At 38.5% G+C, this 17,204-nt stretch overlaps 1 protein-coding gene and 2 non-coding genes across 6 annotated transcripts; 2 read left to right on the forward strand and 1 right to left on the reverse strand.

The window, feature by feature from the left end:
- Positions 1 to 766: 766 nt before the first annotated feature.
- On the reverse strand, positions 767 to 14,375 carry cep63 (centrosomal protein 63). 4 transcript variants are annotated; one of them, XM_066664613.1, is made up of 15 exons: positions 13,342 to 13,481; positions 12,636 to 12,739; positions 12,344 to 12,521; positions 9,838 to 9,933; positions 9,590 to 9,712; positions 8,799 to 8,912; positions 7,661 to 7,822; positions 7,131 to 7,276; positions 5,243 to 5,389; positions 5,025 to 5,127; positions 4,735 to 4,932; positions 4,196 to 4,282; positions 3,793 to 3,989; positions 2,535 to 2,787; positions 767 to 2,222 (listed from the first exon to the last, which is right to left on the reverse strand). In XM_066664613.1, exons 2-15 carry the CDS (start codon positions 12,674 to 12,676, stop codon positions 2,043 to 2,045), a joined length of 2,025 nt encoding a protein of 674 aa, XP_066520710.1. In that variant the 5' UTR covers positions 12,677 to 12,739; positions 13,342 to 13,481; the 3' UTR covers positions 767 to 2,042. The 4 variants fall into 4 exon arrangements, with proteins under 4 accessions (XP_066520710.1, XP_066520708.1, XP_066520709.1 ...); XM_066664611.1 differs by lacking the exon at positions 13,342 to 13,481 and adding an exon at positions 14,159 to 14,375 and having other exon boundaries at positions 769 to 2,222; positions 7,625 to 7,822; XM_066664612.1 differs by having other exon boundaries at positions 769 to 2,222; positions 7,625 to 7,816.
- A 180-nt stretch (positions 14,376 to 14,555) lies between these two features.
- trnap-cgg (transfer RNA proline (anticodon CGG)) lies at positions 14,556 to 14,627 on the forward strand. The gene has a single exon. It is a non-coding gene; the product is annotated as a tRNA-Pro (tRNA).
- A 316-nt stretch (positions 14,628 to 14,943) lies between these two features.
- trnap-ugg (transfer RNA proline (anticodon UGG)) lies at positions 14,944 to 15,015 on the forward strand. Its single transcript has one exon. It is a non-coding gene; the product is annotated as a tRNA-Pro (tRNA).
- The last annotated feature ends 2,189 nt before the right edge of the window (positions 15,016 to 17,204 follow it).

Below are 17,204 nucleotides of genomic sequence, written 5' to 3' on the forward strand. Positions count from 1 at the left end.
AATGTATCCCATACAGTGTCAGAGACCACATAAACATGCATATTTGATATTGCCCTGAGGTAAGAGTGTGATAATTTTGCAGTCGGTGGCAATATAAGCATAAATTACTTATAAAATACTAATAAATTCTTAAAATCGAACAGTGCAAATAAGAGAATACAACACAGACCAATTGTCTACATTTGGGGTAAGGCGACTCTTATGTAAATTTCTTTATTTTGCAGAAAATTCACTTGAATGCAACACCAGAAGTCTTTGAGCTTGTTTCTATTAAACACAGCAGTGTGCATGCCTACCACACTGCGTCACTAAACTCAGAGAAGGACTTAAAGACCATTCAAAGAGGTCTTTATGTGTTCTGCACAAATTATGCCACATTCCAGGGGTGTTTGTGATTAATGTTTCAGACTGAGCTATTAGAGCGGTATGTAAGTTACCATTGAAAGGCCATGGGAATTACTTTGGCGCCCTCTATTGGATGCGTAAGAAAATATTAAACCATTTAAGTCTCCAAAAGCAGGGTTAGCAGGGGTTTCCCTTCTGCAACCTGATAACGGACAATTCCTGGTAGCTAAAGACCCATACGAACAGGCAATGTAATTTCAACCTATTTTAATTTTGGATAACTTTATGTAAAAATAAACGTGCCTGAAATTGAAAACAAAAAAATAAGGGTTTTTTTAAACATTTATTCCCAAAAAATGACTTAAAGTTAAACAGCAGAAGGTCTGAAGTGTAGCCTGATGGGACCCAAAAAAAACCCCAAAAAAATCCTGCAAATCAAAAATGTTCCACATTCTGCTTGCAAGAGAGAATACGTCCATGCTGCCAAATTCCTCAGCATGCATTGTTTGTTGGGCCTCATGACTCTGGTAGCCAGGGATACCAAGTACCAATCGCAAAACCGCTGGACCCAAGCCTAGCTAAACATACTTCCAGCACTTAGTAATCTGAGTAAGGAAGAGGAGAAAAAAGAGAAGGGGAGAAAAGCACATTCCAAAACAAATTAGATCGGGAATATTCTTTATCCCATGTTGTACCTCATTATGAGTGAAGGAGGGTTTTCTACCACTCTGTTTCTGACTCCTTCCCCTTTGTGGTACATCAGCATTGGCACTCTGGCAGCATTTCCAGTAGAAGGATTCCACATGGATGATATTAACATACCATAGCTGCTCTTATGATGTACAGCAGTGTTGGGGGCAACATGAGAGTACTGGCATGGCCCGAAACATTCTTGTGGTTAAACTCTTGTAAAATTACTTGGAAGATCTACAAGAAGACATTAAACAGAGATGAGGTTGTGTGTGAGTGCTGGGGTGCCTGACGTCAGCCATACATTTCTGTAGAGCCCTTCCCAAAATTTTGCCGCCTTCTGAGAATAGGTCTAGTTATTCATGTGCAGACAGCCTTTCCCCCAGTGAACACAGTGACGAAGAGAATGAAGAATCTTCATAAACAAATCCCCTCCCATAGTCAGGACACCACGGACTATCAAAACAAGCACATTTAATTTACCCATCACTGACTCTCAATGTCAGATAATTAAAACAAGATTTTCACATATATCATTGGCACACACATTAAGACAGAATAAAAGACCAGCAAGGAGAAAAAGGCACTGCAAAAATCAGACATTTGGAGACCAATTCTATTTATAAAGTGCTCAAGAAAAGAATGAAAGACAATAAACACAAAAAGACCTGGCAAAACAACGACAAAGATTAAAATTATAAGTCATAAAGCAGGTCCAAGGCCAGAATGTGTGTCTGTGTGAAGGGTCATGGTCTATCCTTCACTAGTGCAATAACTGCAGAGATGTTCAGCATGGATGAGACTTTGCTATGTGTGGTTACCTTTCAGTTACCAGACTTCCTGCAGTCAAAATCAGGTCCCATCTGGTTTGGCTTGTCTTTTTTTTGGTAATAATCTAATTTACCATCAACACTAACTCATACTTCTATACCATGCAATATAAATAAAATCTTAGCACCATTTGAAAAATGCACCTATAGGTGCCCGATGTATGAGCACATAGAGGGTCAGTGTGTATTTGGGGGAGAGCTGTTTTTGCCCAGGTACTTGCGGACAGTCTTAGAGTTGTCTTGTCTCATGCTTTGGATGTGAGCATCCAGCCTCTGTAGCAGTTCCTGTGAACGCAGTGTTTCCTCCTCCAGAAATCGAGTGGCCACAGACTCACCGGGAGATCCAGCACGGTGGTCCTGCAAAAGAGAAAGAACAGAGTGAGTGAGAATAAATTAGTCTAAAAAAATAAATAAATACATTTTAATAAACAATTATAATTATATATAAAAAATAATAATATAAAATATAATTAAATAACATAAAAAAAGAATATAATAAAATTAATATAATTAAATTAATTATATTAAAATAATAATAATAATAATAATGGATTACCCCCACTAACACTGAACTAAATACTTGCTTAATCAAATCAAAAACTTATTTTTATATTATTATAATTATATCATGCATGCTGGATGTGTAATTAAATAAGTCAAGGCCCCTACGTTCTCATCTCCTGCTGCACTGAGCAGTGCTGCTATCCTGCGAGCTTTATTAGCTGATGAAGAGGAGCTGGAAGAGGAAGACGAGGGTGTGGGGGAGACTGTTGGTCTGCTGTCCTGTGATTGGCCATCAGGATGGTGAGATGAGGAGGTGGACAGGACTTCCAGCTGTTTGACGAGTGTCTGGATCTGGTGCTCATAGCGTGAACTGCTCTCCTTCATGCGAGCCTCCATTGCTTGCAGCTCTGCCTCACATCTGGAACATAATACAGGTAGTAACACTGTTGCCTGTAGGACTGCATGATTGGTTGAAAATTGTGATTTTTCCTGTCCATCCATCTATTATTTCAATTTTGATTTAGATGACATAATTTAAACTAAGTAACTCAAATTAATTTGGTTTCTAGGACAACTAGCACATGTTTTAGGACTTGTCATTAAATTACTGAATGTAGAGGGTCATGTTAGAATATTCATTCATTCATTATCTATAACCGCTTATCCAGTTCAGGGTTACAGTGGGTCCGGAGCCTACCCGGAATCATTGGGTGCAAGGTAGGAACACATCCTGAAGGGGGTGCCAGTCCTTCACAGGGACACACACACACACACATTCACTCACACCTACGGACACTTATGAGTCACCAATCCACCTACCAAGGTGTAGAAAAAGTGTAAAAAATGTACATTTATAAATACATTTCTGTTCCGGGAATTTTTAATATCTAACACGAAAAGTATTGCCTTAAGCCGAGCTCTATCCACTGCATAGTGTACTGTAGTTGAGTACAATGTAACCATGAAATACAGCATCACTGTGTTCAGTTAAAACGTGCTGCATTAGTCAAAACGTAGTGCTTAAACTGCATTGATTCTGGGATGTAAATGTCTATTATAGTAAGAATATTCAAAAAGTTTGCACTAAATATATAGGCTATTTCACAGATATATTACCCTCATGTTATTTTCAAATTGGAATAAACTATGTTTTTTGTTTTTGTCCTGCGCTGCATAAATGTTCCCTGATGTTACAGTTCTGTAGTCCGAAGAATATCCTGATGGGGTTGTGCCCTCTTGTGGTTTGAAACAGAAATACAAGTGATTCAACAAAGAGCAGAGACGTATTCATTTTTTGGAAATAATAAACTTACTAATCCTTACAAAAACACATCAGTACATTAAAAAGTCTAAGAATTAATATCATGAGTGTAACATATTTTCCGTATTTGAAAAGATGTGTGTCTAAGTGTGTACTTCGTACCTGTCATGTGTGTGGCTGCTTTTGCCCTGGTTCTGAAGCAGGGCTCTCTCATACTTGTCCTGCCAGGTCTGGTTGCTGGCATCCATGTGGGCTCGTAGCTCTGCCAAGTCCTGCCTCAACTGCTGGTTTTCTTGTTCTAAGCTGCTCAGAGATGACACATAGCTGTCCCGCAAACTAGCTAGTTCCCCATCAGTTCTCTGAGCGAGTTAGTGATTATGAATGCATGTTGTGTGTGTGTGTGTGTGTGTGTGTGTGTGTGTGTGTGTGTGAGAGTGAGAAAGAGAGAGGAGAGAGACTTATCAGTTTAATTTCAATGCCAATTAAATTAATAAATAATTATAATACAATTATATTATTATATATTAATAAAAGTAGTTGAACTACATTAAATAGAAGTAAGCACCTTTGGTGATCGTGATTCAACTCTCTCCAGAAGTTCATTTAAGTGCTGATTTTCAATCTTCAGTGTTTCTAGCTGAACCTGTGTTACCTGCAAAAGGCATGAGATTTTTAAAAAAATCTGCTCATGTGACAGCACAGCACATAAGAAATTGGTGAATCTCTACAAAGGTTCCAAAAGCAGACACATAACTGCAATAAGGGAGACCTCTCCTAAACACTTCATAACCAAGATTCAAATATATGCATGCCTGAATTTATCTTAGCATTTATTGACTTATGAAAATTGGAAGGAAGTATATCATATCTGAGCTTCAAACTATCTTTGCAATATTGACAATGAGTAAAACTGACTACAGTTTACAAATCTATAGAGTGAATTGAACTAATTTCAACTAAGTTATCAATCTGCAGGTTAGCTGTTAGCAAGTGAAACCACATAAGCCACAATTAGAATATTTAATTACTGTTAATACCAACAGTACTAAGCAATATCAGCATATGCATAAGGCCTGATGAGTTTTCTATTTGAGGCTGCAATACCTTAAGCTCAGCTGCTTTGCGCTCAGCTCGCTCCACTTCAGCCCGTAACTGCCTTTCCACACTGGAGGCAGAGCCATTCAGTGTGGCGATGGTAATGTCACGCTGATGTAGTTCGTTCGTTAGCTGAGACACCTCCTTCCTCATCCCTTCTACCTCACCACAGCGAGTCTGTTCAGCCCGCTGGAGCTCTGTGCGCAGCTACACACACAAAAACATTCAAATATGAAAATAAACCACATATAACCATTACAAAAAAAATATGTTGATGTATTTCTGCTGTGTTTGCTTACACGCTTCACTTCAGCCATAGAGCGAGTGTGATCCTCCTCCAGTTGTCTCCATTCCTGCTCTCTCTTACTGGTTTCTACTTTCTGTCTCCGCATGCTTTCAAGCCTGGCAATCAAATGCAAAAAAAGCTATCAAGCCCCAAACAAGTGGCTTTTATTATATCACTTTCATCTAGAGACATATTTCAAGACAACAGCATTTTATTTTAAAAAAAGTGTACTTCTCTCGGAGACGAGTGACTTCAGCTTTGAGATGTTTCTCGCAGGTCTGAGAACTATGGACTTTAGTTGTAATTTTCTCCAGCTCCTGCCTGAGAGACAAGAGGCCGGGTGATGAGTTCTGGGATGCCAGGCAATCTTCCAAGGACCTATGATTGAAAAATATTAGTGATGTAAATGATTAAATGATTTTAATTTGATTACATTGAAATGTTCTTATTTTGAGTAATGTCTCTGCCACACAATTTTAATTGTGCTTTTCACAGAAGAAAGTCACCACAAAGCAGCTTTACAGAGACCATGATTAAATTTTCATATTTAGTCACTATCGGTGAGGAGTTCTGTGACGGGTTCTCCTGTGCGTGTATGTTCTCTCCTGTGCGGTTTTCCTCTGGTTTCCTCGCACAGTCCAAAAATACATGTTTGTAGGTGGATTGGTTGTGAAAATATGTTCAAAGGTGTGAGCGCATTAATGTGTGACACTCTCCAATGAACTTGTGCCCTCTCCAGGGTGTGTTCCTACATTTATAATGGGTAGGCTCAGGACACAACGTAACCCTGATCAGGATGAAGCAGTTACAAGGACACGGAAGGTTTTTTTTTCCACTGCATGGAACCTACAGGGCTCTACTCAACTCTGCACGGCCCTTTCGCTTTTCCACTGGCCAAATCTGGTAACTGGTCCTTTAACCAGGTGAGTTTTCAGTCCCAGATCATTCTGGGTTCCAACCATGCCGAGCAGATATGGTGACACGTAAACCTTGCAGAGCGCTGATTAGCCAGAGACATGTCAATCACCACGATATGCAGAGCTCATTCAAATCCAGCACAAACACGCCGCTTGTAAAATCTCATAAGATACAGCAGCTTTCACATTTATTTTTTATCGGCCTCACAAAGGCAGCTCGTAACTTTAACTCAAGGTGTTTTGAAGAGGTTTATATGTTCCTTGGGCCAATGGCAGAAACTTCCAGCGAAAGCCGAATGTGCAGACCTGGAGCGCGGAGAAGTGTTCAGTCCAAAAATAAACACATGAATACACGATGAGAAAACAGCGCCTAACTTTACTGTCGGCGTTGTTGTGGTTTTCAAAGCCAGCATTTCCTGTTACAGATGGGATTTTGCGATCTCACCAGCTCCATTTCATAGGGGAGCTGTGCCAGTGGAAAAGCAACAAGCATTCCGAGTCGTGTCCAGCCAGACCCATGCAGTGGAAAAGCACCATTAGTTTCCCACATATAGATATACTAAAAAAGTAGTGTACTGTTTAGAGTATTTTGTTCATTACTGCATTCCAGATAAGACTACTTCAACAATAATAGTTTAAAACACCAGAAAGAAAGTGTAATACAAAGTTGTGAGGAGACCACACATGCATTTGTACAATGGGAACTTACATAGCAACTGTTTAGTAAAGCTTTGGGCAATAATCTTAATATGCATATATTAAGCCCCATCTACCAGTACTCATTTACATGGTTTCTATAAGAAACATTAATATTTGGGTCACTGATAATCAATAATTAAAGTATTATATATTTTATCTGTTATTCTAATTAGCTGTTAATTATAGACTAATTTTGCTTTGTTTTTGAACAAATCAATTAGTCAAATTCCTCATGACCAGAGGATGCACAGACATATTTTTACTGTATTGCTCCTGTGCATTTACAACAGAGGGAACTGTCAAAAACACCTGAGGAGTAGCATTTATATTGATCTGTTAGAACAGAGGTTGTTAATCAAATCCTGGTGACCCCAATTATTTGTATATAATTGTGTGTTCTCCACTGGATGAAAGAATCAAAACAGAGTGCATACTGTAGGGTCTTAAAAAAAGCTTAAAAAAAAAAACAACCTGGAAAATGACAGCACAAAAATGCGGTGTACCTGATGACCTGCTCTTTAGCCTGCAGGGCTTGTCTAAGGTGGGTCACCTCATTTCGCAGCTGCTGCTGCTGAAGCCCTGAACTCCTCATAAATTGATCCTGAGAATCCAGCGTAGCTCTCAGCTCTTCCCTCTCATCAGTCAGAACCTACTCAGAAGCAAACATTACATCACAACCAACAATCTGATTGCTGTAAACTGTTCAACCAATTTACAATCATTGTATACACTTTAAAAAGCAAGCAAGGAAGCAAGAACATGCTATCAGCTAACTAATGTCTATTTACATTGCACTGTGTATATATAATGAACTGCGGCATTTTCATTTGAGAGTCCAACCTATGATCAATATTGAGTCAGTATTTAAAATGACTGATTTTAACAACTGCTTTAATTTCACTGGCTAACGCGCATTGGCTAATCTAATGGGTCAGAACTTGTTTTATCCTGCATACATTCTAGTTACAACCCCTGTCTCGTCCAGTTCTGGCTCTACCTGTGCTGGAGCGTTAGCTGCGAAGCTGCAGCTGACCTGCTGTTCCCTGCGTAAATCTCCCAGCTCTTCTTGCAGTAATCGTAGCCTCTCCAACTCAAGCTCCTGTGCATGAAGTGTATCCTGTGCCCGCTGCAACTGAGCATGTAAACGCTGCACTTCCCCATGCTCCTGGAGTCGACCTGCACCCTGAGACTGAGAGCAGAACACAGACACACACCAGTACTTCAGTTACTAAACAAAGATTTGGGTTTATAAACATATTTTACAAGCCTTTTTGCTTTCTCCTGACATTGCTGCTTAGATCTTTTTGGAGTGATGATAATCCATATCTACATTTAAAGTTAATCAGCTGGCTTTAAAAATGTGTACCTCCATGTACACCTTTGTACCCACGTGATTTATTAGGAGTATACACCATATTGGGGACAGATTGTCTGCTTTCAGAATGCTATACTAATGTAAACAAAAAGGAAAGATGGGTAAAATTATCTTGTACACAGCTACTCTCCCTGCGCTTAAGAGTATATAACACTCAGAAGCAGGTGCTCACTGCCTCTTTGCGTCAGGGACATAAAATCCCTGCCAGAGTGTATAATAATGAGAAAGAGAAAGTTAAAACCTGTTAGCCACATTAGAATTTTTTGTCAGACGCTAAAGCGTTTCTCTGCTCTTCTGTCTGAATCTGAGTGAGTTATTTATACACAGATCATATACATGCATCTGTAATCGTCTTTTTTCATTCATTTTGTTTTAGCGTGTAAGAGACTACAGACACAAGTCAGGTATTTCCCCCCTCTTTTTAAACTGATTTTTTGGGGATACTGTTTTATCACACCTTTACTGACTCTGACTGAGAGCTCTGTTTTAAAACGTGACAAGAAAATTAAAAGTCAGGGACACATACTTATATTTCTTTAATATTAATGTCTAAATGAGGACTAAAACCTTTGACTGAAACAATGAAACAATTTAAATATGACAGATTTTATTTGACATGTGTGTTTGAGTAATGAGTAGGTCCCCAATATGGCAGCTACTCTACACTGTGACACCAGCTGCAAACCATGGACAGCTGAGATATAGATGAATCTCTTCTAGGCAAAAGGTTAATCCATGTCACTTCAACTCTGTAAGGTGAAATATTTATTTTCAATATATAATAAATCTTGATCACCTGTATTAAAGCAAACTGCTCTGCCAGGTTTTTCCTCTGGGCTTCTAAAGAAACCACCTGTCTCTGATACTGTAATCTCTGCTGCTCCCATTCAGCTGAGCGTTGACGAAATTCCTGTAAAAACAAAGCAGGGACGTTAAAAATCTGCAGTGGAAAATAATATATATTTCCAGACATTATACAATACAGGTGTTATTTTAAACACAAGCTATCTGCATAAAAAAGCACTGTCTACTCCAATTCTTGATTAATATACCTGATAAAATCATGAAAAATCTGTGTTAGAAATCTTGCCTGACTGCTCAGTATATCCATGATGTTCAAAAACATTTGGAAAAACTTTTCCACATCAGTTTAATCTCTTTTGCTCTTGTATCCTTTGTTAAGCTAACATCTATTACGATAACCAGATAAACAATAATCACAGTATTAAAATGGCTTAAGGGCTATCTCTACTTCTGATTCAGCAGTAGCCATTGACTATGCCGTTGTGAGCATTTATACTTCTGCATCGGTGTCTGAATTTGCTGTGTGTGAAGGAGAGGAGTTCATGTTCCTGTACTCCTTCAGTTCAGTATAAATAATGTCCGTCTGACTTTTAAACAATAACGCTCATGGTGTAGTTGATGCTTAGTTACATTTCTGGAGAGGTGTGCATCAGGCTACGCTGTAGCCTACGGTGTACAGTGTAGCCGGCATTGACCTATGGTGTACGGTGGATGCAGAAATGTAAATTGGGCTTTAAAATGAGGAAGGCTGATATGTCTGTCCAGAGGAAGATTAAGAAGCACCTCAAGTTTGCTATTCAGCCGTGAAACTTCACTCTTGTCCTCTTCCCTGCTTTGTGCTCCTTCACGTGCCTCTTTCAGCTGCTTGCGTTGAAGTTTCTCATAGCTGCGCTTTAACTTCGACAACTAAAAAAGACAATTCCAAGTTAAACAGGTGTTTTCAAAGTCATTGTAAAATCTTAGTAAGGGTTAGGAGGTTTGTGTAAGTTAAGAAAGAAAATTGTGAGAGGAAAGATTTTTGAAAGGCTTACCTCCTCTTTCAGGTGTTGCAACTGCCCTTCATACTTCATGACTAGGTCCTGTTTCCCTGTCTGCATCTCTTCAAGCTGTTTTGCAAGCACTCTGACCTGGCAGTAGAAGTGTAGTAGAGTATAAATGTAAAATTAGGTACAGTCAGGAAGTGCCATAAAGTAGTTCAAACGTAAGCTTTTACTGTATGGTACAGTATGGTATATGTTACGCTTCTTAATGAAATGAATGATTCACACCACTTACCAACAAAATGCTGTTAATTGTACACTATACTTCTAATGGCTAAAGCCAGCATTAAATGCATGAGTAGAGCTTGCACACCAGCAGGCATGTTTTATAATTGGTTGATTGTCATCTGTGAAAAGGCAAGATTACTAAGTCTACTATCTTAACATAAATGGACAAAAATAAACAATAACAAAACCAGCATCCTCTCTTTGATTTACTGTAATTATTAGTAGTTGTGCATTGTTTGAACATTTGCTTAAGTCCTAATGGTTAAGCATTCAGTTTTTACTGAAAATTCAGTCATTACGGCTCAGGAACTCTGGTCTTCATTACTTAATTGTAGCAATTGTCTGTGTAAATATGACCTGCCATTTCCATCATGCTGTTATCAGAAACTCAAAATGGAGGCATCAGAAAATAAACTTTTTGTGATAGTAGCTGAAAGCTGGCTATGCATGCTGGGAAGCACTGTGCTTGACAGCCAGTCACCATGCAGATTCACCTGCAATAATCCGTTCTCCACTACCAGACTCTGCATTCGGAAGCCAGAGTCTTGGAGCTCCAGCAATGAGACAACAGCCTCTTTCAGCATAAACATCTGCCAAGGTGAAGGCAGAGCATGAGGCTAAAAAGCAGGCTGTGGGAAACCTTGCATTACTGAACCAAGTAGTTAGTTAAAAGCAACTAACTGCAAGTGCTATTTTTAAGAGCACTGTGATTCTAAACCGACAAAGTAACATCCAAAGCAATGCTCAATTGGGTTGCAGGAAAATTTACCTGGTTTCAACAGTGAAACACAACAGTAACATTAACAATTTATTTGTCATAGAATGAAAAATACAATCTTATGTTTTATACATCTCTAATGACTCTCTCATTTGGATGTAAATCTTTACATTACCCTTAAGCATTTTTGGTGAGATGCTAATATGATTTGTATCCATATTTTATCTCTGTTCATTTTTATCTTTCCATTTCTTAGAAGCACTGTTCCTAAATGTTGTCACCACTCTATTCAAATTTGTGATCTTTTTCTTCTATTTGTGGGATATAACACAACAGAAATTATGAAAGGGAATTTTTAATTTATGTATATAGTTTATCACTGTCCAGCTGTCATAAATTTGGACAGTTAAAGGGAGATGTCATGTTATTTTTAATCACTCATCATCTCAAATTAATACGCAATACTTGCCAAACACAAGAAAGTTGTGTGGTGTGTCCACCCTTTCTTATACACACAGAATACACACACACACACACTTCAGTAACAATAAAATACTGACTATTATATAAAAATGAATGTTTATTTACTCACACTCACACCTACGGACAATTCTGAGTCGCCAATCCACCTACATGTGTTTTAGACTATGGGAGGAAACCCATGCGGACACAGGGAGAATACACCACTTCCTCACCAACAGTCACCTGGATCAGGACTTCAACCCACTCAAATGTATCCATAGATGTGAGTGTGTGCGTGAATGTGTGAGTGTGTATCGCCCTGTGAAGGACTGGCACCCCCTCCAGGGTGTGTTCCTGCCTTGCACCCAGTGATTCCGTGTAGGCTCTGGACCCACTGTGACCCTGAACTGGATAAGCGGTTACAGACAATGAATTAATTTTTATATATTAGACTCATATGGTGTGAATATAAGCAAATCATTTTGTAGTCTAATAAACAATGTCACACTTTTATTAGGGTTATAATTTTACATCAAAAAGTAAAGTTTTTAAAATTGCAAAAGCTGCAATCTAATTACAGAAAACACCGAGCTGGGAGTAACACATTATGCACAGTATTCAGGGAAATATACTGAAGGCAAACATTCAAAACAGTATAAAAAAAAGAGTAAAGATCTACTCCAGTGAAAATCAAGTGTCGTACCCTGTTCCTGTGATGTTTTTATATGCTAGAGGACATAACAGCTGAACATTTGTGGTTTCTTGATCATAAACTTAAGGAACTGATGCCATGACTTACATGCCAGCAGCGGAAGGCTAAGAGGAAATAGGGATTGAGACTATTCATTGATTATCATGCACAGAATAAGGCAAAAGTGTAGTTACATCTAAGACATGTGGGGATTTCTTCTTGGCAATAACTTCTAAATACATAATTTTATTAAACGGAAATTAGTTATAACTCATATATTTAAATTATATTAAAAATATATTCCTGCCACAGAAGCAAGCAGAGAAAAAGCTTGACAAATCCAAATGTAGTACTACCAGCTCTATCGCAACACTAGGTCACTGGAAATGTTTGGGTACCTCGGAATTTCTCTTGTCCAATAATTCTTTGGCTGACTGGAGCTCTTCCTGACCATTTCGGAGACGCAGCCCCAAGGCTCTGACCTCTGCTTCCCACTCACTTCGTTTATGATTCACCATGAGATCAATCTGCCTCATCAGCTCCTGAAGCTCAGGGTCACAAGATGTCAGGACAGAACTGTGGGATACGAGAGGAATTATATCACAAATTACTATCAGCCAGAACGAGTGGCCCTTGAAATAATCCATGGTCATGTGCATATTTAGACGATATTAGGGCTGCTGGATTTACCTGATGTCGTGGTCCTGGAGAGTTCCCAGGAAAGCCTCCATTGTTATCAGTTGTTTACTGTTGTCACTGGCTCCTTCATGACAGCAGGACCAGGGGAAATGGGGCTAAGGACGTGAACAAGAGTGATGATACTGTCACTAAAGAAACAGATCGAGGGATTGACTCTTTCCTTCACAAGATCTAGAGAAGTAACTTTTGCCTTAGTTCAACATTGCCATGAGAAAGATTCTGTGAAGAGCAGAGAGGTTTAAGGTAGTGACCAGTAAACAATCCAAATTTAAAGTGTTCCCCGTCTAAACTAGCTAACTGTGTTCTCAATCTAGCTGTACAGAGATGAGTTACTGAACTGCCATTATTATATTAGATTTTTATTTTGGTAGCCATCAGAGAACAGATTAAACAGAGGTTTGGTTCTAAATTTATAATGCAACACTCGTCTTATAGGCTAATTTTACAAATAAATATGATTGCGCTGCCTATTAACCGCCTGCTTAAGAAAACTGCTAACATTAACGTTATCTAGAGATTAATCTACTCGACTAGCAAGCTAACGTTAACTTAGCCAGCTGCCCATTTTAAGAGCCTTAGATCCATAGGTCACAAACTATAACAGGAATACAGAGGGATTATTAACCACACGAAAGAGAAACACTTATGACCAACGCCACGTCTAAACTCAGTACAACCTTTGGTTCTGGAAACTTACTCAGAGCACTATGTCTGATTCAACAACAGCTGAGGGCTACAGTTGAGCACCGAGTGAGCAGTGGGCGCACAAACACACACACACACAAGCGCGGGAGTGCCGCCAGGGCTGCGCTCCAAATCACCTCACCGAGTCCTCAGTAGTGCACTGAGCAAGTGAACTCCTTTACAGAGAGGAGCCAAGGGAATCAGATGATTTTACATTACTCCATAATGATTTTAAGAGGAGACTCAAGCCAAACCTACACGATACATAAATATGTATATTTAATGTTTATCATCCGCAAGTCTTTCATATTTAAATTTCACTGCAGTGCTATTTTAAAAACAATTTAATGTTTCTTTTTTCAAATATTTGGCGTAAGTTCTCAGGAGAGCTCTACATGTTACCCACGTTCAGGGTAGAACTGAAGGCGGCTCACAGTTGTTTTTGAGACAGAGGCGGTTTGACCTGGGCACTCGCCCTGAGAGTCTGTCTATTGGAACACGGCCTTGTGTTGTACCTCGCTCTGTTCAGCGATAACCGCCAAAACGAAAAATTTGCAGAGAAGCAGTCGGAGAAATTTGGACGATAAAAGATGTCATCAACACCAGTCCGAATTTAAACCTCGCAATATTTGAGCTACAGGATGGTTTGTGCTGTTAATAACATTAGTGTGTTTTAATTTAATTAGAGCACTTTGACACAAGATGTCAGGACAGAACTGTGGGATACGAGAGGAATTATATCACAAATTACTATCAGCCAGAACGAGTGGCCCTTGAAATAATCCATGGTCATGTGCATATTTAGACGATATTAGGGCTGCTGGATTTACCTGATGTCGTGGTCCTGGAGAGTTCCCAGGAAAGCCTCCATTGTTATCAGTTGTTTACTGTTAATAACATTAGTGTGTTTTAATTTAATTAGAGCACTTTGACTAAAATGTCCTATCCCTGGGTGGTGTTTTTGGTGATATCGATCAACTTCATCGTGTAAGGACGTTTAAAAAGTTATGGGCGGTTGTAGCTCAGTCGGAACTCCCCTCTCGGCCGGAGGAGGTGACGTCAAATGTGATGTCCACCGTGTACTAGATACTCCAGGAAAAAAATGAAACAGACGAGTTAACTAGTTAATTAAAAAATTGGAAGTTTAACATTGGAATTGCACAAACGTATCTGCATCAGTCAATGTTTATTGGTCCATATAGACTATAATTACAGGGTATTCCACGTGGCTCGTTGGTCTAGGGGTATGATTCTCGCTTCGGGTGCGAGAGGTCCCGGGTTCAAATCCCGGACGAGCCCATTATTTTTGTATCGTCTAATAATGTAATTCAGTAACGTGTGTAATGATTCTTATAATCTGTGTGTGTGTATTTATATATAGTATTGTTCCTTCTTGCTGGTGTAACGTAAGTATGGACTGGCACCTTTGAAGAAATAATATCGGGTGGCTATGTAAAGCCTACAGATATATAGTAGCATTTTATTACAGTATAAGTTAGTATTTCTAACATTCATTTAACGGTAATACGTTTTATATAATATGTACAGTGTAACATCGGCTGTTTCCTGTGTTTTATATCAGGCCTTTATAAGATCTGAAGGCGGTGTAGTGTATGGCTCGTTGGTCTAGGGGTATGATTCTCGCTTTGGGTGCGAGAGGTCCCGGGTTCAAATCCCGGACGAGCCCTGTCTTTTTTTATTTTTCCCCCTGACCCCTTCGTTGTTGTGCACGAAGTTTAGTTCAGTTTAATTTACCCTTGTATTGTCTTCACTTATTTTGTTCACAAAATAAGCAAATGTTTACTAACTTCTTTTGTCATTTTTTCATATAGAATTGTTAATATAGTTCAAGAATAATTGAAACTGTTACATTTGTAGTTTTATTTTAATATATAAAAAAATATTTAATATGATCAATATTAATGTAACATTTATTTTGTTGCATTAGTGTGTTCTTGAAATTAATAAAAGTAATTTTCAGTGTTTTGTTTATATCATCAACAATATTGTTATTGCCACAACATCCAGAAATATACTGATATTATATAGCGTGCATGGTAGTGTATGTGTGTGGGCATGTTTACATGTGTATGTGTGTGGGCTCTGTGTTCAAAGGTCAAACTGACCCCAAGACCATATGAAAAATGCAAATGTATTGGGTATAGGAGCATGTAAAATTTTATCACAGTAAACGAGCTGAGAAATTTGAGATTCAGGTAAAAATAAAAATGACTTCTACCACTTTTTTCTTGTAAATATTAGAAACGGGTCTCAATGATGGTGAAGAAAAAAACAATATTTAAGAAAATTCTACAGTGATAAAGAAAACGAATTCCACAGACTAAGTATAAGCAGAGAACGCTCCCCTTTTCATCCATTTCCCAAAAGCTGAGCTCATCAGTGTACTCATAGGGTCTACTGTGGTGTTCCTGACTGTGGGAAAAGTGTCATTCTCCTTCTTATCTTTTGAAAAACCTCATTCGTGCTCAGATTTCTGGTCCATACAGAACCAGTGATGCACTCTGGCCCAGAGTGGGTAGAGAATGAGACAAATTTGGGCTGGCCAATTAGCCACTCTGGCTACAGTGGATGGTGCGTACCTGCAGTGGGTAACCCCACTGGCCCTGCTCACACTGCGTAGAGTTTAAGGCATGCAGGAAAAAGGCTCACGCAAAGTAAAAATTCATTTGAATTTAATAAGACAGAGGTTCCTATCAAATGACCAGGATTCTCAGTGATGGTGACGAAAAAACAAAAAGTCAGATATTTAAGAAAATCAGACTTATTTTTTCTTTACCATCATTGAGAATCCTGGTCATTTGACAGGCAAAGCGGAGTGGAGCTGAGGCAACCACTGGGGGTTCACCCTGACCTTGTTGAAATAATTTGTTATTTTTGAAAAAGTTGGAATGAACACAACATCCAGATTCAATTACAAAAAAAAAAACCCTCAGCAGTATCACATGACCCATTCAGACACACACAAAAATCTACCATTCACTACAGGATAGAGGGCAACCACTGGTGGAAGTAAATTATTTTTGAAAAATTTGGAATGAACACAACATCCAGCTGTAGCTTGGAGTTCTTGTCTCCTCATTTATGGTGATTAAATAAAAAAAACTCAGCAGTATCACATGACCCATTCTCTCACACCCAAAAATCTACCATCAACTCCAAGTTTTCAAATCTGAATATTTCGCCACCTCAAAATTTCAAGTTTATCAAATGCCATACAAAAATAATTCAGATATAATATATTCAAATATTCAAAATTCAGATTCAAATACTTATGCCATCGATTTAGCTCCATAGACAGTGACTTTACAAATATATGCAATGTAAATTGAAATAAATTATTTATTTTCGCATAAAATTATTATATATCTATGGAACTCAAAAACATACATTTATGAATTTAACTGCATTTGTACAAATTGCAGACCATGAAACACAGAGTAGTATGTATTCATTTGTGAACAGTGAAACATATTTGTGACTTGTGTTTAATTTTTGGATTAACATTTACGCATTTATAAAGTATTTTGAGACTAATCTCTCTCCATAAGTCTTCAGTTGTGTTTATAGTCTTCATTAAATTACATATCATTTTCTTTCATTCCCAAATTTCCTTTCAGCCAAATGATGAAATGTGTGTAAATGAGTCTCGTCAACAGAGGGCAACACAGTTCACTCTGCGGGTGCTTGCTTTGGAACTTGAGACTAGCAAAATAATTGAAAGGAACAATGAATTCATTTCATACCTGCCACAAGCAGCCAGTGCGCACTAAATAAGACGTACCGTCAAACAAGTTCAGTTATACTATATGTTCATATGTTTGTTGACACCTGTTCTTTTAACAATCATAGATCAAG

The sequence above is a fragment of the Hoplias malabaricus genome, chromosome 3 (assembly GCF_029633855.1).
Source record: "Hoplias malabaricus isolate fHopMal1 chromosome 3, fHopMal1.hap1, whole genome shotgun sequence".
NCBI classification, from domain to species: domain Eukaryota; kingdom Metazoa; phylum Chordata; class Actinopteri; order Characiformes; family Erythrinidae; genus Hoplias; species Hoplias malabaricus.

Excerpts from the sequence above, each read along its gene's own strand:
- cep63 (XM_066664611.1), bottom strand. The coding sequence starts at position 12,676 with ATGGAGGCTTTCCTGGGAACTCTCCAGGACCACGACATCAG. Across the intron at positions 5,390-7,130 it reads GCTAAAGAGCAGGTCATCAG|GTCCTTGGAAGATTGCCTGG; the intron begins GTACACCGCATT and ends TTTCAATCATAG. Across the intron at positions 4,283-4,734 it reads GCAAAGCAGCTGAGCTTAAG|GTAACACAGGTTCAGCTAGA; the intron begins GTATTGCAGCCT and ends TGCCTTTTGCAG.